The 23,705-nt window shown below is 41.2% G+C and overlaps 1 protein-coding gene across 1 annotated transcript; it reads right to left on the bottom strand.

Moving 5' to 3' along the window:
* Positions 1–6,265: 6,265 nt before the first annotated feature.
* On the bottom strand, positions 6,266–23,433 carry RGR (retinal G protein coupled receptor). The gene is made up of 7 exons (XM_075757532.1): positions 23,355–23,433; positions 19,925–20,081; positions 18,511–18,632; positions 9,828–9,981; positions 9,133–9,250; positions 7,500–7,613; positions 6,266–6,575 (listed from the first exon to the last, which is right to left on the bottom strand). The coding sequence occupies exons 1-7, from the start codon at positions 23,431–23,433 to the stop codon at positions 6,432–6,434; spliced, it is 888 nt and encodes a 295-aa protein (XP_075613647.1). The 3' UTR covers positions 6,266–6,431.
* Between the last annotated feature and the right edge of the window lie 272 nt (positions 23,434–23,705).

Here is a 23,705-nt window from a genome sequence, read left to right as displayed (position 1 = left end):
GAAGACTATCCTCCAGGAGCTGGATATCTTGCATGTCTGTGCCGAGTGTCTCAACATGTAGTCTCTTTGTATATAAAGGGCTAACTCAGTAAATCAGCCCATTGTCTTGTCTTCATTAATATTTTTCTTTGGCAGCTAGTTCAAGAAAGTTAAAATCTTCCCGGTGAAAGAATGGTTGTGGAGCCCTCTGGGAAATATAGCATTTGATCCATACATCAGAGGTGCCATTCAATGTCATATCTAGGACATGCTGCCCCTCAATGTGTTGCTGGGCCGGAAGCATAACTGTGGAGCTCTGATCAGCTTTGAGGTTCAAACCAACTCTGGTTCAGTAGTGAAAGAGCTAACAAATATTGCCATCAAAGCATTGGTTTTGTCTTCCTTCTATTTGTTTAACAGCATTGCCCCTGCCCCATCTGTAGTTAATAACATCCTTAAGCTTCTGCTTGTACAGCTGCTTTTCAGCACAACGACCTCTCATCTAATTTGCTTGCAAAACTGCCTGTATTTGAATGATGGGTCAGTTTATGGAGGCAGAAATCAAGAATGCCATAGCACCTCCTTGTGTAGTTCAGTGGAACAAATCTTGGGGCAGTGGGCGCAAATCATTGAATGCCATGAGGGAAAAAATCTGTTATCTCACTGTTCACCAAGAAAATTCAAATAGTGACTTTTCCAGCAACTAGAGCCTCCAGCTGTTGTCTGCCAAAACACAGATTGTTTTCACTGTCAAGATCTAAAGCACGTTTTTAGCACTCTTGCTGTTAGGACTTGAAAGTTTGCTGTCTGCTTCCAATTACATAACTTTCTTTGCTGGTTTTCATATGTAAGTGAACTATTGCTGTCCCCATTTCAGTCCTTTCTTTAAAAATACGGTACATGTGTTTGTAGGCCACAAATACTTGCCTTCCTACAGTTGCATTCTTCTACTACCAGTTAGAAATAATTATTTTCAAAACTTGACTTATGATAGCACTGTATTAAGATATTAGACCTTGCTTTATAAATATGCAATTATTTTTCAGATTCCCAAGAACAAATTGTTATTAAAAGGAAGCACATTTTCTACCATTAGAGACCTACTGAATTAAGTATTGTCCTCTGAAGCACATTTCTAAACAGTGTTTTATTAGTTTACATTAATCTAAAACCTGGGTTAATTAAAACTAGATTCCTTTAAAACAGGTAATTGAACCTGCATCTGAAATACTTCTCAACACCAAATCAACATTTAGGTGCAAATTCTTAGGTGTGTTGACTATTTCTGTGGGCGAGAATCTCAGGGGAGGTAGCAGCTTGCTTCAGCTCCCTTTGCCTTGCCTCTGGCATTCTTCAGAGGAGCCATGTCTAACCAGGGCGCGGGAGGCTGAGCCCTGAGCTTGTCTCCTGCTTCTTCTGAAACAAGAAAAATCTGTAGCACAGCACAGCGCCTTTACTCAGCCCTAGCTCTCCTCTTCTGACAGTTCTATGATCTGATGCTGTGTTCTGAACAAAACCTGCTTTGGAAAATTTCAAACATGGTTAAGACAGGAGAAAATCCTGCTTGTGGAAATTCAAGGATCTTAAAGTATAGAAAAAATAATAATTCTGAAGTCTTGCATGTACAATTTTAATTGTATTCACAATCATTTTGACTTGCATCTTATTGAGATCTTAGAATTTTTGTGATTTCTGTTGCTGTTATTTTTGGACCCTTTTGTCTTTTAATGATACACAAGAGATTACCTTACATTAGTAAATTTCCAAACACCACCTAAAATAGGTGCGTGGATGTGTGTTCACCATTTAAAAACTCTTATTATTTCACACAATTTTAATGCAACAGGTCCATCCTTCCTTTTTCTCTGCAGAAAGTGGAATGCCTGTTTTCAGAAAAAAGCACCTTCGGAGTATTTACTATGTTAGCCTGTATAGGGTAGCTCGTACAGACCACTGATTGTAATCCTCTGATGAATAATCTCTAAGTGTGAATATGTATCAAGGGAGATGGTACCAAATATTTTTGCATTTTACCTCCAAAATGCAAACTCTCAATATCATAAGCTGAGGTGTGAGTCTCCGCTTAGCCATCCTCACAGGTGAAATATGAACAGAAATTTAAGTGAGACATGACAGGAAGGATAAGTACTTGTAACACTTGCTCCTATTAAATTATAAGGATCTTACATTACACTTTTAGTTTATATATCCCAAGTTGTTGAACCAAACCAGTCATTTGCATTTAGGTCCATGTTTAGGAATTTGGCAATCCTTTTGTCCCCTGTGGTGACAAAACCAGCTCACTTCACTGTTTTACAGTAATGCAATTCAATGTAGTATGATGATAGACTGGGAACAGTGCAAATTCTTCCCCTGACCCTATTCCTAAATTGGTTTGTAATGCCCTGATCAGAGGTACAAGAGGTGTTAGGAAAAATACATCAGAAAGTGTATGGAGCACATGAAGAATGTGTACTGCAGAAAAACTCAACTCCCTTTTATTGAACTGTAGGGTGTTTGTAAGTGTGGCCAGGGCAGGAAAGCTGAGTCAGCAAGACCTTGATTTGCAGCATTATTGAGGACACAGTAACTTCATTTGGAGTTGTGGGCATTTAACAGCCTTGAAAATAGGACTGCAAGAGATGCTATTTAAGGTGTGAGGCATTTCTGTCAGCTGAAGGAAAACCTGAAGAAATTGTGCTGTCGGTGTCTAGGGATAAAGAGGAATAATTGCCTCCTATTTCTTCTTCAGAAGTCTGTTTTTCATCAGTGCATCAAAATACTCACTCTGACACAAATGAGCAAAATGCGCAGAATTAGACTGCCTGTAAGAAGGATAGTGGGGTGGTTTGGTAATATTGGATATAATACTGCAGATCACTGTGTTAAGAGTGGTTGGATACTGAATCAAGTAATTGAACCCTAAGGAGAGGCACACTTTTCTATTTAGATTGTGAACAATTGTTCAAACCCTCCCCAACAAAGGGCTGCAACAGCTAATGTGAAGTAGTCTGAAGTGCCACTATTTTTTAGAAGTAGATAGGTTGTAGCCACTCATCTTTCAAGACAGGACAGCTGTTAATCACTGATGTTCAGATTGGCTGTTCTGGTTTAAGCTGAAAGCATCCAAGGGTTACACTTTTCTCCTTTTTTTGTTCTTATGTTTTGGGGTTTTTCCCCCTATCTGTATGGCAGTGTTTTGCAGCCCCTGCATAACCCTCTGGTCTGTACTTTGGTCAGGGTAATATAAATTCTGTTCTTAACCATCTGAGAGTCTCCCGAGTGTGAAACATGATGGGATTTTGCATGCTTCAGCATAACCTACTTGAGATACGGGACCTTGTGACAGGCTTTATCAGGGTGGTAGCAGATATTCATTGGCAAGATCTGGACAACCAGTAGTGCCAGAGGGCCAGTGCTGTTGTGGTGAAGGCTGACTGTGCTAAGGATAAATCTCTTCACTCAGTCAAGAGCCTTTGTAACTTGTAGGAAGGAGCCCCTAGGCTGGGACAGCTATGGGCCTGACTGGTTGAGAAGCATTCGTTTAAGGTAAGTGGAGATGAATGACAGAAGAAATGATAGAGGTTTTATGTACATCCTTAGCTCTGGGGGTGCATCATGAAACCAGGTGAGATTTCTGAGAGATGGGAGCAGCCGGAGCTCAAAGCTACTCAGTGCAACACAGTGTACAGGGAGCCATCTGAAGTGAGTTGCTCCAGAGAGCTGTGGGAGGCCTCTCTTGGGTGGGACAGCCTGTTCTCATGTAACTGTAGTGCCCTGTACTGCCTCTGCTGTGGTCTCAATTTATAGCACTACACTGGGCTATATGAACATGTCCCATGTTCTTCAAAGCGCGTCTGTAAGTTTTGCACCATCCCTAGGTCTGAAAGATTTCAGTGACTTTGTTAGCTTCCATTTCTTTGGTGTGGCTGTAGAGGACAGCTTTGGTTGCTGCTCAGGACAGAGGCCCTGTTCGTCTCAAAGCCTGAATACCACTAAGCAACTTTATGTTCACTAAGTAATAATACTCAGGTTTACTCATCACTAGCTTTCAGTAATAAAATATGAAAAAGAATACACAAACCTAAACAGAAGCACATTAAAATTTGTAGCTGTCTGACAGAATGAAGAAACAGCTCTGCTGCTTTCTGCTCCCACAATAAAAGATTTACAGTAAGAGTAAGTCAAAAATCAATCTGAAAATGGACTAAGAGCCTGAGATGAGTTCCTAACTGAGGTATGTTCCCTTTAAGCCAAAGGGGTCTCAGACCCTAACCAAATGTCTTAAGCTGTTATTTATTACCTTATTATAATATTGTTATGTAAACCATAATGTGTTTCAGTAGGCAAATGTGAAGAACACTCTTCAAACTGTGAACTTCAGAAAATACACAGCTCAATTTAATTTTACTGGGTGTCCCATTGTTCTTGTGCTGTTGGAAGCAGTGAACGATCATTCGATCTTCACATCCTCTGAACTCCCAGTTCAATAAGGCTGTCTCTGGCTCCTCACCAGCTACCTCTTCTGAGCCAGCACTCTCCTTCATGTCATCCCTACTGTGTTTGGGTTTCTCCTTATGTTTGGTCATCCCTGTGGACCTTTTCTAGCTTATTTATATTCTCTGTGAGTTGGAAAGACCCAAACTATGCACCCTATTCAATAAGTCTAAGTACAGTGGCTTTCAAGTGGTATGACTATGTGTCCTCTTTTGTTATCTATTCCTTTTTTAGTGTTTTTTAGCATTCCGCTGGGATTTGTCAGTATGACCCTGCTGACAAGTGAACTGATGATTTCAAGACCTGCCCAGTTCTCCTTCCTGAGAAAGAGATAATTACAGATTCAGAGCCTGTCACTGTAGATACATACTTAAAGGTAATTTTTTGCCCATACACATTATTTTGCACTTATCAGTGCAAACATTTTGTCATCTGCTCACTCAATATTATGTGTACCTAAGATGTAAGTCTTAGCTGTCAGCTTTAGATGTGATTATTCTGAATAATTTTGTAATGGCGTTATTCACTGCTCTGTCAAGTAGTTTGTGACTGGATTGAGCCTCACAAGTCCCAAAGCACATCTCCAAATGGGATCCTGCTGTTTAATTTGTGACAAAATGACATTTATTTCCTTTCCCTAGCCATGAAGGGAATGTCGCCTCTATCCACTGATTGTTTAGCTTCCAGGATTGTACCATCTCCCTTTTTGTAAGCCATACACAACTGTTTTCCCTTCTACTATGTTGGAAAGCATCATAGGGACAGATCAGCTTTTTCTTTGATTAGCTTCAAAAGCTCTTTCACTGTCAATGCTTGGAAATGAACCATACAATCCCTGTAAGAATCAATTAGGTTTGGCTTTTTGTGTGCACAATCTCTCGTATTCAGTGTGTCATGCACATATTTTTTTTTTTGCAAATGGGTCATTCTGAGACACATCTTGTAGTAAGAGGCAGCATCAACTGACAGTTTTTCATCCTGTAGGCAATATGAGCAACATGAGCAAATACAAACATTTAAAATGGACATTTCTAATGTTTACAATATTATATATATGAATTCTGATAATTATAAAATAAGTGCCTTTTTAATTGCTCAAACTCTTTAGTCACAACCAATTCAATGATTGTTCTCACTCATGTAGAGGGAATTTAATGACAGATGTGAAGTTAATTTTTATTCTTACGACATTTTTAGTACAGAATCTGACCCCATACCTCCCTTTAGATTTTGCTCAGTGTCCGATAAAAAGATGAATGTTTTTATGATGGACTATGAGCTTGTTGATTATCTTGGTAAGCAGCAGCTGCAAAATCTGATGCAGTTTAGTGTGTGACAAAGCTGAATGTCACATACTAATTCATTTGACTAGGAGCCAAGCCAATATTCCTTATTGGGGTAAAATGCCCAGTAAAATGTTTTTATGGAATTAGGATGGCAGATGCATCACGGAAATTTGGGAACTCCCATTTTGGGTGCATTGAAAATGCATTGTTCAGATGAACAAGCTATTTATAGGCATGTGGTGTAATACTGGATACTCCTTTGATCTTTTAGTAATGCAGACATTACCATATGGACAAACTGCACAGATTGATTGGAGGAGGCCTCACTGGATAAATGAATACCTTGCTTCAGTTAATTTGCTGAGCTTTTATGTCAGTGTATCAGGAAAAAAAAAAATGCTTTCCAGCACATAGTTTATTTGCAGTGACATATAAAATGAGACTGATGACAATAAACACAGGTTTATGGCAGCCTGTTGGACAAGCAGCTTGTGATGGTTTGGACAATTATCTGGAGGGCTTTCATTGCTTCATTGCTTGTAGCCAATGCACAGCCTTTCCAATGTGCAACCATCTTTGCACATACATATCAGAGAATGCACGCAGTTTCCTCTACCACTTTGCTTTCAGTGATGTACCTGCATTAATTTTGCTTAATGCCATAATGGCTTATTTAGTTTTGTTATCAACCTCTGCTTTCTCAATCTTCTGTCCTGTGAGGAACTGCCATATTCCTCCTCTGTAGTTCTCATTCCCCAGGGCATATACAAAGGCGTCCACCGTTGGCACAGTCTTGGCAATAACAGCAGGAATCTGTCATGAGACACAATATTTATTAATAGGAAAATGCACTGAGGAGCCAATGGGCTGATTTTAGCCTAGGCTCTGTTTCCCTTTACCAAACAAATGCCTGTCTCTAATGGCAGTAGCTTGCTACCCCCAGAGAGATGAGAGGTAAAAGCAATTTGGTCAGTTGGAGGCCCTTGATCAGGAAATTATAGTCTCCAGGAGAAAGAATTTAGATCAGCATTGCTTGAAACTGAGATATTTCAGTTGAGAGTGAATACAAACACTTAGGAGGAGTGAAGGGTGTGCTGTGGACACCATCTGATGGATGTGGGCTGATATTGCTGTCACATTTTATGTGGGATACTGAATATCTAAGTACAGTAATGCATTTGGTGACCTGAAACTGGGCTGATTTGGGGACTGAATGAAAGCTGAAAGATTTGATTTGATATTACTGAGTCCTGGAGGCAGTCTCAGAGCCAAGACTCGTAGAAAAAAGGGAAAAAAGGAGGCAGCGCATAACCTTAAGAGTGAGCAATTGCCGCTTCCATGAGGAGAGAAGTATTAGAAAAATGAATGAGACAGTCTCTTCAGAATTGAAAATTTTGAGCTGGTACTTGACCCTGGGAAGGACACAAAAAGCCCCTACAAACCATGAAACAGTACAGACTGCAGACCCCTAACTGACTGCTGAAGAAAAAACCCCCTGACTTCCTAAATTGTTGCTTGATCAAAGCAGTAATATAATGCCTGTTGTATCATTGTGCTCAGCTGTTTTGCCTTAAAAGTGGTAGATGAACAGAATGCTTTGAGGAAACAATCTACTTGTTATATATGTTAAAACAAGTAAAACCAATTGTGAGTAAATTGGCATTCTTCCATAGGAATGGAGAGAGGAGAGTAAGGAGAATGTCAGTATTTGAATTCCCTCGAGTGGCATAGACGTACCATGCGGTATTTTGGTGAAATGAACATCACATTTTCAACTGCTGCATAGAAGCATAAAAGGCAATAGGGACCCCAGCAAATGACCAATGTCTTCAATGGTAAACCAGTATTAAACTGAAAAACAAGAGCAATAAATTCTTTTGTGTTTCACAACTGCATACCGCAACAAGCGGATGGGACAGATTCTGTGATACCATGCTCTGTGTCCAGTAGCAGGAGAGGATTAGCCAGGATATGCTGTACCATTGCTGCTTTGCTGTCAATGTCAGAGCACAGCTCCCTCCACATCGAGGGCTGCCCATGTGGCAAGCCCCAAAGTCCTCTTACTGGGGGCTGGGTGGAGAGTGACAGTTGCTCCTGGGCAGAGGTGACAAAGCACCTTATGGTACATCAGTTAAATGAGTGTGTGAGCCAGACATAGAATCCATGGCCAGTAATTGCTGCTGAGGGGGGATAAAATTTAAAAACAGATAAAAAGGAACCCCATTTTGCTAACTTCTTAGAGTCTTTGCTGACAAATAAACTGTGTGAAGACACTACGATGGCAGTGCAACAGATGGATGCAGTGGCATCCCTGTTGTGGTAGGAGGATTCTTCTGTCCTTCGTGCTAGGGCTTTTCCATGATGTTCATGGCCAGCTGTTCTCAAGTATCTTACAAATATTAATGAATAGGGAAGTGATAATTTAATCCTTTGCTTTTCTGCATCATAACTAGTCTGCACAGCTACAGAATATCATAAGAAGGAAATCACACACTATTGCATAAACTCACTGAAAAAAAAGAGACTTACAATAACGAAAACTGAGATTTGCTCAAGAAATATGCAGAGGGCACATGTATTTATTCCAGACAGCTACAAACCAGTATGCCTGACTGTCTCTTTGCTGGTATAACATCCCCCTTGAGAAGCGACTGTCTTTACTGAGTGCAGGGGTTGGGCTGTGCCTGCCAGCCATCCATAGTGCCCCAGACTGTATAGCCTGCATCTAAGGAAACAGCTTATATAATCACCACATTACATTCCCATAAACCTGCCACACCAGAGCGATTCCTTTGTTTCCAGCTCATAAAGATTTCTCAATTTCCTCAGCCAAGTGTAAACACGGAGTGTATAGGAAGGCCCTTCTCCTCCCCCCAGGGTGCCTGCATGTTTCCTTGCAGTGCTGGCTGACTTCCTCAGTGATAAGCTAAGAGCTTGTAGCAAAGCAGGAAATAATGATCCTTCCTGAGCAAAGTTACTCTGGATAAATATTGATATGCTATTAGCAAATATTCTGCATGCTGCATGTTTGTTTTGTGACTAGATTTGGACCATTGTTGGTGGAGGGGAATCCTCAGGGTCACTAGATCAACCTGTGCTTTGACAGGGAACTGTTTATAGCACTAGGTTGGGGCACATGTGGCTGGCTGGTCAAATCTTGAAATCTCTAAGGATGAGGTTTTCATGAACTTTCTGGGTGGCCCCATCCTGTATTGCACTACCCTCCTACTCAATTAACACTGAGGAGCTAGCACAGAAGGAGCTGAGCCAAAGCCTTTATGAAAGAAATTGGCTTTTTGAGGACTTTGTCTCTATTGGATGCAGGCCTATTTTGGCAAGGCAATTGCAGGGGCTGAGGAAGCTTTCTTACCTTATAGTGACCACTTTTCTTGAACTTCTGGTGGATGGACTGATAGGCTGTCAGCATGATGAAGCCTGGGATCATGAAATTGAAAATGGACAGGGCAAAAAGGAACGTGATATAGTTTCTGGAAACAGTGAGGAAAAGAAAAAAAAGAGGTTGTTAATTCCTCTCTAAGGCATCTCTGTAAACTTGCTGTAAATATTCATTAACTTGTATTTTTAAAATTGCCAAAACTAGTTTTGTCAACATGCTTTAGGTGCAGCATTTGCTGAAGGCCAGTTAAGTTGTGCCATGCTGTTATGTGTGGGATGGATAGTATTGTAGAAAATCACAACAGGTGTTTTGTTTCTAAACCTAAGCATTCCTACTCAGATATCTGTGCTGGACTGCATAAAACCAAAACCATTCTGAAAGAGTTTCAAGTCCTAAACCCAGAAAAGATGCAGCTTATAGATGAGCAAGGGAGCGGCAGAAGCCTGAGCACCAGCCTCTCCCACAGAGGAAGCTGACTTCAGCTGTTCCTGCATGCAGCCATGCAAGTCAAGGCAGCCTCGGGTTGTGCCTGTCTTGCCCCAGCCACTGGGGAGGAGATCTGTCCCAGCAACCATGATGGGGGACAGCTGGGGGTTTTGGTGTGCTGCTGAGGCCACCCCAGGTGATGGCAGCCTCCGTTCCCCCTTGAGAGCTGGCCCCGCACTCACCTGTCTCCTTTGCTGTAGTCCAGGGTGCAGCAGGTTCGAAGGGGTTCATAGTCATATTCCCCCCACCCCAGCAGGGGCATCACAGACCAAAAGGCAGCAAACAGCCATGCAAACACCATCATGGCGATGGCCGTGCTCCACTGCAGCTTGCTCCCTGTGGGAAGAGAAAAGGGCACCTTCATGCCTGGAACGAAACCAGCGGGCAGACCGCTGTGAGGCCAGACCCAAGTGCCCTGGGCCTCGAGCAGAACAAGGAGTTGTCTGTGTTTCGAAGCCTGAAGCTGACCTGAGTCTGGAGGAATCAACCTTGCATAAAGCATAAAATATGAAGGAAACTTTTAGACTTTAGGAAACAACAAAGTGTACTTCCCTTTTGTGTGCTTTACTTCAACAAATGCTATTACTGCTCAGCTTTGTATCACACTGGAGATACAGCTGCTGTTACAAACATTATATTCTTGTGATTTGGGAACATGTTTAGAGACTCAGATGAGGCAGAGAGTAGAAAGAACAGGATGATGGAATAAATAGTGTTTGAAGAACTACAGCCCCACTGCAGGGTGGGGGTCAGATCAGAAAAGTGACTATGCACACACTCCCCAGCCCCTGCCTGCTTCCTTCCTGCCCTGCCAGGAGTGCAGGGCACAATTGGATATTAAATATACCCTATTAACTATATGTAAAAATACTGCTGGTTGAATTATTTTGTCCTTAAGATCATTGCTTAGCCTAGAACAGGAAATGTGAAGTTCAGCATTAGTAATTTTTTTCTAATTTTATAATAAAAATGATCACTTGTACCTATCTCATCCAGTTCCATAAAATACCATAGGAATAGGTCAATGATTGAAATGAAAGGCAGGAAACTTCATAAGGCGCAGGAAGTATTTCTTCATGGAAAAGGCAGACAGGCTTCCCTGCTGCTGCAGGACATTGTGTTAGCCTCACTGCTTGCACGTAAAAAGGCTTGGATAATTTTGTTATCAAGGCTAACATCCATAATCATGCCCATGCTGAATAGCCCATGATGCCAGCTGCACCAGCAAGGAGCACAGTGACTTTTCCTACTACTCTTTTCTAATCAAATCTCCTGTTAGGGAGAAATAATGATGTAATTTTCACTGAGGTTGAGAAGCAATCTTTTTGTTTGCCCTTAACAGCAGCATCATGACAGCAGGCCAGGAAGATTCAGGACAATTCTGACCTTTCTCAGAAAGGTGAAGGATTGGAGGTGAGATGTGTGAGGTGAGGCCCTGCTATGGGATCAGACGTGGCTGACTCATGGGTAGAAAGCATGTGGGGGCCCACACAGGCTGGAAATCCCCATAAGGCAGCAGCTCTGGCAAGGACTGCAAACTCTACAGTAGTCGTTTTGTGTTGTACTGACCTTGTGTATTTTAAAGAAGCATAATAAAGTAGGTGTGTTAGTGAAATTGCTGTTTTATAGGAATGCTGATTCTACCTCTGTCCTTTTTCTTATCTTCCAGAGGTTCTTCGGGGAAAAAATTAGAGTTTGAATTGCATTAAAAATCAACTTGGAACAATTGTTTGGTACAGGTGTTCAAAAGTTAGTTATGGTAAAAGACAGGTGCACACATTGCAATTTAAATTTCAAGGAAAAAAGTAAAGAAAATTATTAAATGCTCCATGTTTTAATATAATAATGTATAGGGTTAGTTACAAAAAGATCTTTAGTAATTTAAAACATTATTTTTTAATAATTACTAATGAAGAATGATTAATAATGACTAATATCTGTCTTTTGTATGATTCCTATATAGAAGATCTACTTTGGCTGCAAAGGCTCAAATATTGCTTTGTAGTACTGACATAATATAACTCTAGAATGAAATAGATGAAAATAAAGGAATAGTTTCTGATTTAGGGGACTAGAAATACGAGTCAAACTTTTTAGTAACTTGTAACTATTCTTAATCTCCCAGTCCAAAGAAGCAATGTAGCTGAAGTTGTATCTTTCAGAACGGCATCCTATTTAGGTATATGCTCAAACAATCATGTTAGAGTTGTTACTCATCCAAGGTTTCCATTCCATTTGTGTTCTACATAGTGGTTCTTGTAGCTTGGCTTTACACAACTCTACCTTGACATTCAATCAGGACAAAGCTTATTACACAAGCTGTCATTATTTTTTTTGTTTCTCACATATTCTAGCAACATAGAAGGCATTATCAAAGGCAGCTGCACTGAAACCTGGATCTGAATTGTGTTTCTTTTAAACCAAGCTCATGCCCAAAGTAGCTTTATTGCTTTGGGAAGACAAATTTGTAAGTGCTAAGCCCTCTTGATCTTCAGGGGAAAAAACCCAAACCAAACCCAAACTAAATCTTGGGGGTTTTTTTGTTTTGCAGCAATTCCTGTAAGATAGTTAATACCAATTTTTTTTTTGTGGCATCTTGTGGCAGAAACTCTGCTCTCTTTCCACCCCATCCTTTCACTTCATGGACTCCTGCAGTGTCGTGAAGGTCTTAAATCATGATGGGCCCTGACCGAGGCACTCTAGTACCACTGGGTCCTAGCCACACACTGGCACCTTATGGACCTTTGCACGTAAGGAAAAGATCCTAGCATTGACAAAAATTGCCCTCAACTGCTGGGAAAGTGTTGGTGGCATGCTGAAGGTAGCCCATGTGTGCCTGCACTGACAGAGGGCAGCTAATCCAGGTGCCTGCACATGTGCGTTGTGGGGTTGGTGGAAATCTCACCTTCCCTGCTGTTGCCTTGCACAGAAAAGCAGGGGAAGCTCTTGCTCCACTGGCTCCCACCACCTCTGGTGTCTTTCATGTTCCCCAGTCTCTTGGTGCCATGTTTTTCATCTGGCCCCATGTGCTACCAGCTGGGGTGCGTGCAAGCAATAAGAAAGTTGTGAGGTAAAAGGAGGAAAGTTTATTTTCATTACTTCTCCATGGGTGTTAGGTAGGGCACACCATTTTCTTATTAGATGTGGAATAAAAGGATGATGCAATAATGGAGTCTGGCACCAGGCATTTCTTGACAGCCTACATTTGGAAATCTCATTTCTGGGGCTGAGTTCATATGTTCTCTCTCCTCACATTTAAGGAGTTCCATTTTGGATGCTAGAAAAGGAGAGAATCAGAATTTACAAATTTAAATTTTACCTTCTGGATTTGGCCTTTTGCAAAATGAGACTAATGGTGAAATAGTCCTAGTGAAATCAGCTGCCTGTTGACCCTCCAGAAAACATTTCATGACACATATGAAGTAGCTAAAAATGTATGAGTGTACTATTAAACAAATGTGATATTATTTTAGTTTTACCCAGAAAAAATGCTTTCAGTACAAGAACAGTGAAAGAATCATGCTCCGTTCACATGGCAAAAAAGTCCTCCTCTGAGAGGGCCAACAGCAAGAGAGCACATCGAGAGCAGTTCAGTTGTTTTTGTGCAGAGCAGGCCATTGCTTTACCTTAAATGCCTTTTCTGGCCTGATAAAATTTAATGTAATAGCCATGCAGGTCCTAATTCAGTTAAATGTGTATATATGGAGTTCAGCATATGCTTAAGGATATAATTCTTAATTAGGGCCCAGAGCTGGCAATTTAGTCCTATTAAGTCTAATCACTCTTGTGCTCTGGCTTTCTCTCCTTGAAAAACAAGAGGGAAGCTTCTTTTTTCCATACAGTGAAATATTAACACAGGGGATTTTAAATGGCTTCTGTAATTGCTTTGGAACAGAAAGAGGTCACTCTTATAAACCAAAAACCCCCTGTTGTTTAAAGAGTACTAAAATTGTGATGTCAAAAGCTTAAATTTTAGGAAGTGCTAGATGGAGCATGGAACAATCTTTTTGATTATGCTGGCTAGTTTTTAGTGACATAATCATAAGCTATTTCTCCATCTTTAGTCTGTGGGAACATTTATGAATTTAGATTTTTTGAGGATTTATAAATTGGTCAAACATTTAGCTGATTTTCACAGAAAGAGCAAAAAATACATCTCTGACACAGTGGTTATCTTTCAGCTAGATCTCAGGCTGGTGTTTAAAAGGAATTTCTCAAACAAAAGGTCAAGAGGATTTTCTAGGATGGAGGGGAGAAAAGTCCCTTTTCCTCATTCTTGGAAATAGTTGAATTCTAATGGCTGATATATTCCAGAAAAATATGGCTTGTACCAGACTTAATGGCATACATCACTTAAAATTGGCAAAGCTTGTCAAAGACAAGAATATCTGAAAGTTTTATAAGGGAAAATATGTATCAGTCATAATTAAAATAGATGTTGGTACCTACTTCATCTGAAGTGCAAAAACACCAGTCACTGGTGCTCACAAGTATTCATTTTTTGTAGGAATAAGAAAGCTGCACTGCATAATAGCTTCTTTTGTCCATATCATTAGAAAAAGCTCTTTAAAATAACCTAATAAAGGGGTTTTTTTACTCCATTAATTTTTTTGCTGTGGTTATTCATGATCATAAAGCTGTCTTGGTGATTACCTCCTGCTTCAGTGAAAATGCAAGATCTGTATAAATATTGGCATTTTGTCAGGGTCTTGATTTGCAGGTGCAAGTCCTGATTTGCAGGTGCAAGACTAGATGAAGGAAGTGTGGCAGGGTGGCTGCAGTGTGACAGGAGGTAAGGACATGCTCCTAATTTGACAGAACTGACAGCTGCAATTGGAGCAAATGGTAGTTTGCTAATCTTTGAATACTGATATAACAACCTAGATTTCCTTGAATGTTAAGAATTAGATAAAACTTACTGGAATTCTACTTCTTGAAATTGAATGCTGCTGCAAAATCCCTGCTGATTTTGTTTCTTTTCTCTTGTAATATTGAGAAAAGTACTGACATAAATCACCTCGATTTTCCATTTCCCTCTAATTCTTAAATGCAAGTGTAAAATCATCTAGATTTTTTTCTTTCCTTTTAAAACTGTAACTGTTAGCTATGGTTATGAAAGGTAAAAAAACTGACCAGGTTCCTTCCTCTCTCCATAACCTGCTGACAGCTGTGTGCTACCCTCTCACCAAAATGAACTGTGTGTTAGATCGAAATGCCTTCAGCAAAGATGTCTCTGTGGTAGGTGGCTGCCTGCTTTCAGATCGCTGACCCCCTGGGCTGTCCACCAGCTGCCCTCTGCCTGCTTGATCCCAGCTCCAGTGAGACCTCCCAGAATGCTGCTTCCTTCCTTCCTTGCTATGTTAAGAACATAGTTCAGGACATTTTTCTCATTTGAATGGCCAGGAAGGGAGAACTAACAATATCTACCTTGACATAAAATGTCATCTTCTGTCCTCAATACTTGGCTATTGATAGACAGCTTCCTCAGAGTTTGCCCTCTTTCACTGTCAGGCACTAACATAAAACTGCGTCTGTTTTCTCCTTTTCCCCTTACTGATCAGATTTTGAAATACAATATGCTGTTCTCCCATCTTGCTAGTGATTGACATTCAAACCCTTCAGACTCCCCACCTTTTCTCCTCTTATTGCATACTTTAGACTACAGATTTCTGTAGTTGTCTCCTCCTTGCTGTGGAAGTAGTATCTCATAGGCCTCAAAGCCAGATTAGGGGATGAAAAGAGAATTGCCCAGCATGGTTGCCTGGGGAGGAAGAAAGCAAGAGAAGGAAGAGTAAAATGTCTTGAAACTCTAGAGGCCATACTATTTTCTTCAATATGCCAATCAATATCAACCTGTTTTCTGGTGAGTGACTTGTCTAGTTGTCACTGAGGGTTGTATTGACTTCCACATTTAAAAACTTGGTTAATTTTCAGGATGTTGGTGAACATATTTGTGTTATTAGCATCCAGAATGGCTGAAAAGTCCCATTGTTTTCTCATCATCATAGTAATTTCTCACATTCTTATCAGATATTTCTTCCTCAGAAATATGGATAGCGGATAATCAAGTGTCAAGCTGAGGAATGCCACAACAAAGGTTTTCCCAGAAACTGTTAGGACATAACAAAAACATTGGGGATGATGCAATTGAGTCTGGAAGGAGTACCAGTCCCTGAGGAACAAAGATAAAAGTTGATAGCTTTGTTTTTTAGGCAAAGGTGTTTCATGCCTTCTGTACAGGCATGCAGCTCACACCAGTGTCAACAGGAGTTTAATGTATGGATTGAGAACACAGTATAGCCTGTAGGCTTGGTATATCAGATCTATGAAATATGATTTAATTTTCCTCGCAATTAGCGTGTGAAAGATGAAAGTAGAAGTGACTGGTTTTACTGGAATAGCCACAGAGCATGGGCTTTTAAAACTTCTGGGGTTTTGTTTTTGTTTTGGTGTTCAAAATGTTCAGTAATAGCAGCAATGTTTGGCCATGAGTAAGTAACAATTTGAGCAAAGTAAAGGATCTTGTGTCCTTAGGGTCTCTCTGCCTGTGCTCTTAATGTAGTATGCTCTTGACTGGAGAAGTGCATGACACGAAAGCTTTAAAGTCAATGTTGCAGAGAGTAAAATGTCTTTCCACTGACACGCTTGTTTTCAGGCTGTCTCTCTTGTAGAATACAGATGCTACTCTTCTAGCTCCAAACACATTTTAGTGTCCAAAGGATGTTGGTATGGATTTAGCTTACAGCCTGCATTATTTGGGGCCTTTGCCTGGACATGAAAAAAAAACCCCACATTGCCTTGCCTGAGCTGAATTCTTCACAAGAGTTGCAGAATGAAAAGTCGGCAACCTTTCCACCCTCAATGGGATCATCAGATTGAACACGTTCGCTGTGTGCTCTGGGTGTGTTTTACCACTTGCTGCTTTAATCATATGGAGGCGATGCCTGAAAGGTTGTCTGGATGCTAATGGTGGAGGGGATTGAAGTGCTGCAGCTCAGCAGTTTCTTCCCCAGCCAAATTTTACACTTTCATTTAGAAGATATTTTGTAAAGTGGTCTGGGCAACCTGTGGTTTAGCACAAGAAAAGGAGGGCTGCATTTGTCTATCAACATTGCCAAAGGGACACAATTTTTTTGGGAACGGTGCGGTCACGTGGGGTGCTCTGGACTCCTCACTTCTCTGGAAAGGGCCTGGCTTTAGCAGGAGACACGAAAGCTGCAGGTCTGCATGGAATGACCTCATGCATTTCTCCCAGGTGACAGAGCTCCCATGCAACTGTCAAAATGGCCAAATAGTGCAGATTAGGGCATTCCTAGTATTACTGAGTGCTAAGATGTCACCTCAGAATAAGTTTGTATTTCATATCATGTATCTTTCCCTTTTTCTAATGAGGGCCATGAGATTGTTCACCCTCTGTCACTCAGTCCTTTCCTAAAAGTTTTTGAAAACGTTGGCTGCTTAGAAGTAAACTGAAGAGGGAAGTGGGGACTGCCAGGTACTAAGTTGTTGCATTTACTGTGAAAGTTGGTGTTTGGGGAGAGGTGAGGCCCCATGAAAGCACCCATAATGCAGTCAGCACAAGTCTATCTTACTAGACAAAAGCAAACACAATCCCTGTGCACTATATTCACAAGAAAGCAGGTTTTGCCAGTTCCAGTGCTCACAAGGCTGCTCATTTGTTTTACAGCAGATGATAATGCCCCTTGCTGTGCTTCCCGACTTCTGTGCTAAGAAAGTTCAGTTATTCCCCTGTTTTCCCTATCCACAGTGGTGGCTGGAGCACAGCTGGAGTCTCAGCACAAATCCCAGCAGTCTCCGCAGACACCAAATCCAGCTCAGCACCAATTCAGCAGAAATCTCCACTCATGTTACATGAATATACAAATCCAGTGCTGCCAAAGTTTGGGAGGTAGTTCTATGATAAAAGACAGAGCGTATCTATCTCTATAAATCCATATATTAGACAATCCTGTCAGTATCTCTTTCTCAACTAAATCAAAAATATTCTTTCGTAAGTCCACAAAAAAAGGCAAATTTATTTTCCTGCGTTGATCTCCCTGTCTAATATTAGATTTCCATTAAATCCAGCTAAGGTGTCAGAGCTAGTTAAAAACTAAATTGCAAGAAAAAACCAAAAAATGGCCTTCATGAAGACAAGAAAAATAACATATTCCTCCTCTTATCAGTACTTAAAAATAGCTCTGACACTTTTATTGAAACTTGCAGATAATTTGCTCCTTGCTTGGGAACAAATATACCGAGTTCCACTCTTCATAAGGGGGCCTGGAACGTAGCACAAACCCCACAAATGGCTCTTGTGCCCCAAAGTGCCTGTGTGTCACACAGCAGGGCTGCTGAGCTCTGTCTGCCCAATCGTACCTCTGCAGAAGTGCTTTGCTGTGGGCTCTGTTCCAGCTGCTGTATCTGCAGAGGCAGCTCTCTAGCTACATGAAATTTATCTGTAATTAGTAAACTCTGCATGGGCATGAAGATCTGTTTGCTACACAGCAGGGTGTTGGATGGAAGCCCAAGGTGCATAGATTTTTCTTCAATATGAAGATTGGATTTTGTTTGGGACACTGAAGGTTATTTATGGATAGGCTGAAAGCATGGCAAGAGGGTCAGGACTTGGATGTGATCTGAAAGAGGAAACATCTCCTGAAGGTGGTTGATTAGTGCCCCCTGGATGGGAAGAGGTCCTTTGGAGAGATTGTTTATATTTGCTTTATCTCTAGTGTGTAGGATAAATAAACTTACACATAAGATACACAGATAATAAATATGTGCTTGCTTTGATTCTCTGAAATCTTATATAATCTTATAGCAGGATCTGGGTAAGGTTGCTAGGTAAATTGTAACCCTTACTTGTACAGTAGTGATGATACCGGTCCCAGGCGACTGCAGCACTGGAGCTAATGCTGGCTAGTGCTGTCAAGAAGCCCTGGAATCCATGAATTTGACAGCCATTAGAGCCATAGGGCCAGTATCTGTCAACAAACAAGGAATATATTAAGAATATTATAGAAAAAGGTGAAGACATGTTTGGAAATTGCATTAACAGAGAGGGTAAAATGATAGCCTGTGCATGTGCTTTCTAAGTCTGAGAAACATTGTGAAAGCTGTTACTGTGGTTGGCTTTAGGTATTTGCTAGCATTTATATTGTTGTGGTGTCTGATGTAGTACAACAGCTATTTTTACTCTTAATATGGAGAAAATAACCCTGCATTTATGCGTGGAAAGTTGGTTTTTTAATTTGAAATCTACATTTCATCTAAATATCCATATCTTCAAAATTTGCACCCCTGGGAGCAGCCAATTTGTCAACATGTGAAAGTAGTAAATGAGTAACGGACTTTGGAAAGTCAGTGTTCACCATGCAACAGAGGACAAAAGCTCACAACAAATAAAATTATTCCTGATAGCAAGATCAAGGCCTTCAAATGTCTTTGCAGGCATAGAATGAAAAGAACCATGAGGTCATCTCATGTAGCAGACATCTGCTGACATGTGCCTTCAATATCCTGGTCACCCATGGCAAGGAGCCATAGCTTTTTTTCTCTCTGTGTTCATCTAACTTGACTCTCATGCTCATAAAGCTGGCTGTGAGGTGGAAATCTTCAGCAATCTCCTTTCTTATGTATTTACAGAACACTAGTATAATTCATTAGGACACTACCCCTGGAAATCCCTCTGAACAGGAGATAGCTGACGTCTTGGGAGGCTGGGAAACTTCTGCTTCCATTTAAAGGAAAAGGTCCTGCAACTGTTAAAACCAAGTTCATTTTGATGTATTGACCTTAGCTTTTCAGCTCCAGTTCAGTAAAGGCATCTTTATTTACTTCAGTGACACATATGTGAAACAAGAGTCACCTATACAGGATGTAATATAGTGTTGAATAAGGCCTCATTGGAGCTTATTATTGACTTGCTAATTTGCAAAAATGTTTTAATAGCCATTAAGAAAGAATAAAATAGTCACATTCTTGACATGTATTTCTGTTCTCTATTAAAGGTATTTCCAGGGCTTAAAAATACACTGCTTAGGTGGAATTATTCATCAGCTATTTTATAGGGTGGTGAGGTTTTTTTGAGTGTGGTTTGCTTGTGATTGCCTGGTGAAACTATATAGAGTTTCAGTACGCTGTTTTAGACTGAGAGAACGAGAAGTTAGGTGGTATGCTAGAAAGAGAGTCATTTAATTAATTTGACCTCTTAGAACTTAAGCTGTTAATTTTGATGTAGTTCTTCTGAGCATCCTTTAGGAAAAAGAAGCTATACCTGAGGAAACTGGAAAAAGCAGCAATGAATGCGTTGATGCAGATCCCACAGTCGGCCAGTGCAATGCTGAGAACCAGCAGATTGCTGGGTGTTCGCAGTTCTTTGATTTTTCGGAAAGAAATAATTGTCAAGCCATTCAGACAGAAACCAAGCAGAGCTGAAATACAGAATTGTTCAGCGTGATTCAACTGGAAATGGAAAATATCTATAATGGTATTGCTGGTTTTTTTAATGAGAGAACAATAATTAGTGTGGAAACTTATGCACAGGGAATATATCTGTAGTGGTCACAGTCTGCACACAAGTTACAAAGACTTTCAGGAGAAAAGTCATAGGTGACAGCTGAAGCCAATGCTTCAAACTGCATCAGGGATATGGCCAGTCATGTGGAGCAGAAATGGTTTAATCTTATTTGTAGGATTTTCTGCCTTCTATTTTCATAGAAAAACCTGATTGCCAGGCTCCGTCCAAGTAAACGTGGGTCAGAGCGAGGGAGATGAAGAGGAGGCAGCTTCAGAGGGGCTGACAGCCAGCACATGCTGCTGGTGCACATGTCTCCAGGCCTGTCTTTGGTAGAGAAGCGGGTTGTGTTTAATATCAATTGTAACATGCTTTTGTGTTTAAGTATAGAAATCCCTCAGCTGTGTTTCAGTCAGCTTGCCTCCCTTTGGGCTTCTGTCTAAAGTTAACCTAGACAGTGCTTGAATCACACCAACTCAATCTTATTACTGCCCTTCGTCAATACACTATAGATGGAAAGGAATAATCTAATTATAAAAAGCAGTCACTGATAGATTTAAAAATATAAGGTAATGTTGGTCCTCAGAGAGGAACATCTAAGCAACCCCAGCTATTCACCCAGCACAGAGCTGTGTCACCCTGAAACCCATTCTTCACTGGTTTAAACTCAAGCTTTGTCCTTTAATGTCCTTTTCAAGATGACCTGAATTATTACAGCTCTGATGAGGCTCTGACTCAACATCCCATCTCTAAGTCTCAGTTAGATGAGAGGCAGTATGTCTTTTTCTTTGTGTTCTTCTTGGAAAGAGAAATGATATAGCACAGGAAAAAATCCATATCCACAAATTCTGTAAAGTAGTATAGTTAGTTAAATGCATTGTCTTAATTCTGCAGTTACATAAGGTGGATGATTTTATCTAGTCAGAAATCCTGCTCCTACCTTAATTGCATTAATGGCTGATGGCATAACCATAGTAACAGCTGATGTGCGTCTTTCATTACACAACATATTTGGACAAATATTTGGAGCCCTTGGAGATCTGCTGTTCTTATTTCCTCCCTGCCAGCTTACCTCCCACCCACAGGGTAAAGCTGCTGCCAACTCTCCCAAATGCAATCAAGCTTTTAGGAGAGGTATGTAGTGACTGCATTTAGAGTAGAGCTGAAGAGTTATAACTATATCAACTTTTTTCTATCTTTCCCCTGTTTTTGGAAGCTCCAGGCTTCACCCCACTTTGCTTTCTTGAAGGCCAGCATGAGTGTACAAATAGAGAACTTACTAAATTAAAAAAAAAAAAAAAAGCTTTGAGTTTCCATTTTTAGAACAGCAAATGTGTCCAGTTAATAAAGTGAATGCAATGTTTTCCTCTTCCCCAGCACTTTTTTCAAACTGCACTTAGAAGCTGCAACAAAAAAGGAGATCTTCATTGCCTTTCTCTCAGAGTCTCTGAGGAAGTGAATTAATCGAATCATAGACTCACAGAATGGTTTGAGTTGGAAGGGACCTTAAAGATCATCTAGTTCCAACCCCCTGCCATGGACAGGGACACTCTCCACTAGAGCAGGTTGCCCAAAGCCCCATCCAACCTGGCCTTGAACACTTCCAGGGAGGGGTCATCCGCAAATTCTCTGGGCAACCTGTTCCAGTGCCTCACCGTCCTCACAGTAAAGAATTTCTTCCTAATATCTAGTCTAAATCTATCATCTTTCAGTTTAAAGCAAATAATCTTTAATTATTTAGTTTGATCTTCCAAGTCAGACAATAAAGTATTATTGCCAATCCGCTGGGCACGTTCTGCCTAAAACCCTATAGAAAATACTTGTGCTTAGTAAAACATAAATATGTTAGACCACATGTAGTTTTAAGTGAAGGTTACCAGGAGGTACTTTGCTTGGACTTCAACAGCTGCAGGTCCCTGGCAGGTGGCAGCCCCCAGGCACAGGTGGGTGGGTGGGCAGGTAAGGGCTGGTACAACCAGCCGTGCCCCAGCAGGACCCCAGCTGTCAGAGTCTGCCAGCAGCCAACAGTGTCCCTGTCCTCCTGCTGCTTCTCACCCTTCAGTAACAAAGTGCAAAGTCATGCCAGGCCCTGCCAGGCCCTGCAGATGTCTTAATGGCTGTTGGCCAGGTTTAGCCCTGAACTTTCTGTTTAGGTAGCAGCTTGCTCCTGGGCCAGTAGTAGAAGCTTTTTTCTCTCTTTCTTTTTTCCAAGGAAGAATTTCTGGCACAGCTCTTCCAGCTTTCCTTCGCAGGCAGATACAATTCTGCCTTCCAGCTGAGCTTGCCTGCGAGGAGAGGGTGAGCATCCTCTTTTCTCCCATGCTGCATGTTCCTGGGGTGAGCTGATGAGCATTTATCCCATTCTGATGGTGCTTACAGCTTCTCTTCCTCTGCTGTTGGGCCCCACGATCCCTGCAACCCCATCTGAGCAGCACTGTGCAGGGATGGACTCCCAGGCCCTGACTGGGATATAGCTTAGAAGAGACGCCGGTGACTGACACCAAACTAATCCTAGCTACAAGCTTGTCCTTCACTAGCTGCCAGGTAGACACAAATTCAGTTTTGTTGCAGTGTCTCAAAGTGAGTGGCACGTGCCTTAAGAAAAGCCCACGTTGGCTAAATTAAATGAATATGGTCTCCTACCTCAGATTTTGCTTCCTAACACTGTGAGAGCTTTTGAATCTCATGCAACTATATTTCTGTTTGTTATTTTTACCCAACAGCCATTAATTGCAGCACTACCAATGCAATCTGGATGCGTGCTAGGAGTTAACAGGGTATTTTGGACCTATCACCTATGATTATAAGACAGCCATCACAGCCCACAAAACAAGCAGCCCAATTTTATTGAGAGATCATCAGCCATTTCAACATCCTTGCCCCAAGGAAGATAAATTGCTTTTAAAAGTTCACAACAAAATCTTACATCCCAAATTCTTGAAAGAAAGCTAAGTAGCAAGTACTTCCCCGCCATAGGGCAGCTATGTATACAGAGCAGATCTTCACAGCAAACAGATTGCAGCTAACTCTGATTTACTCTCCAGAAGTACTGGTGATGTGGCCACAGTAACCGCTATAGGTCTGGATCAGCATACCACAACTGCTGTTTGCTTCAATTTTCCTTCCCCCTCCCACCAGGAATAAAAGGGGCAAAAGTCTTATTGCTGCTGAAGTCCCGCACTGAGCTTACCTTCTACCAGCAGGGCAGTGCCGATAGCAAATACCTCTACTTCAGTGAAGCCTTCAGGGAGAGGATATGCAGTGACCATACTTGCGATAAAAATGCCAACAGATTTAACCTCTGCCCTCTGTTATAGCTGTAGGGCTGCCTTTTCTCTGGATCCCCTGTCTTCTACTAGCCCAAGGCTTCTTAAAGGAGCAGCTCACGTGCACACACATGCTTGTTATTATATAAAAGCTTTGGGGCTTTTACTCCCACCATTACAATCCTTGCAAGAATGTTATTAATGATGGGACTAGCATCAACCCACACTCCCCCTTCCCCTGCAAATCGTATTTCAGACACCAGCAAAATGAAAGC

The sequence above is a fragment of the Balearica regulorum genome, chromosome 7 (genome assembly GCF_011004875.1).
Source record: "Balearica regulorum gibbericeps isolate bBalReg1 chromosome 7, bBalReg1.pri, whole genome shotgun sequence".
Lineage (NCBI taxonomy): Eukaryota > Metazoa > Chordata > Aves > Gruiformes > Gruidae > Balearica > Balearica regulorum.
The sequence above is the reverse complement of the archived record's forward strand: the minus strand, read 5'-3'. Positions and strand labels throughout refer to the sequence as shown.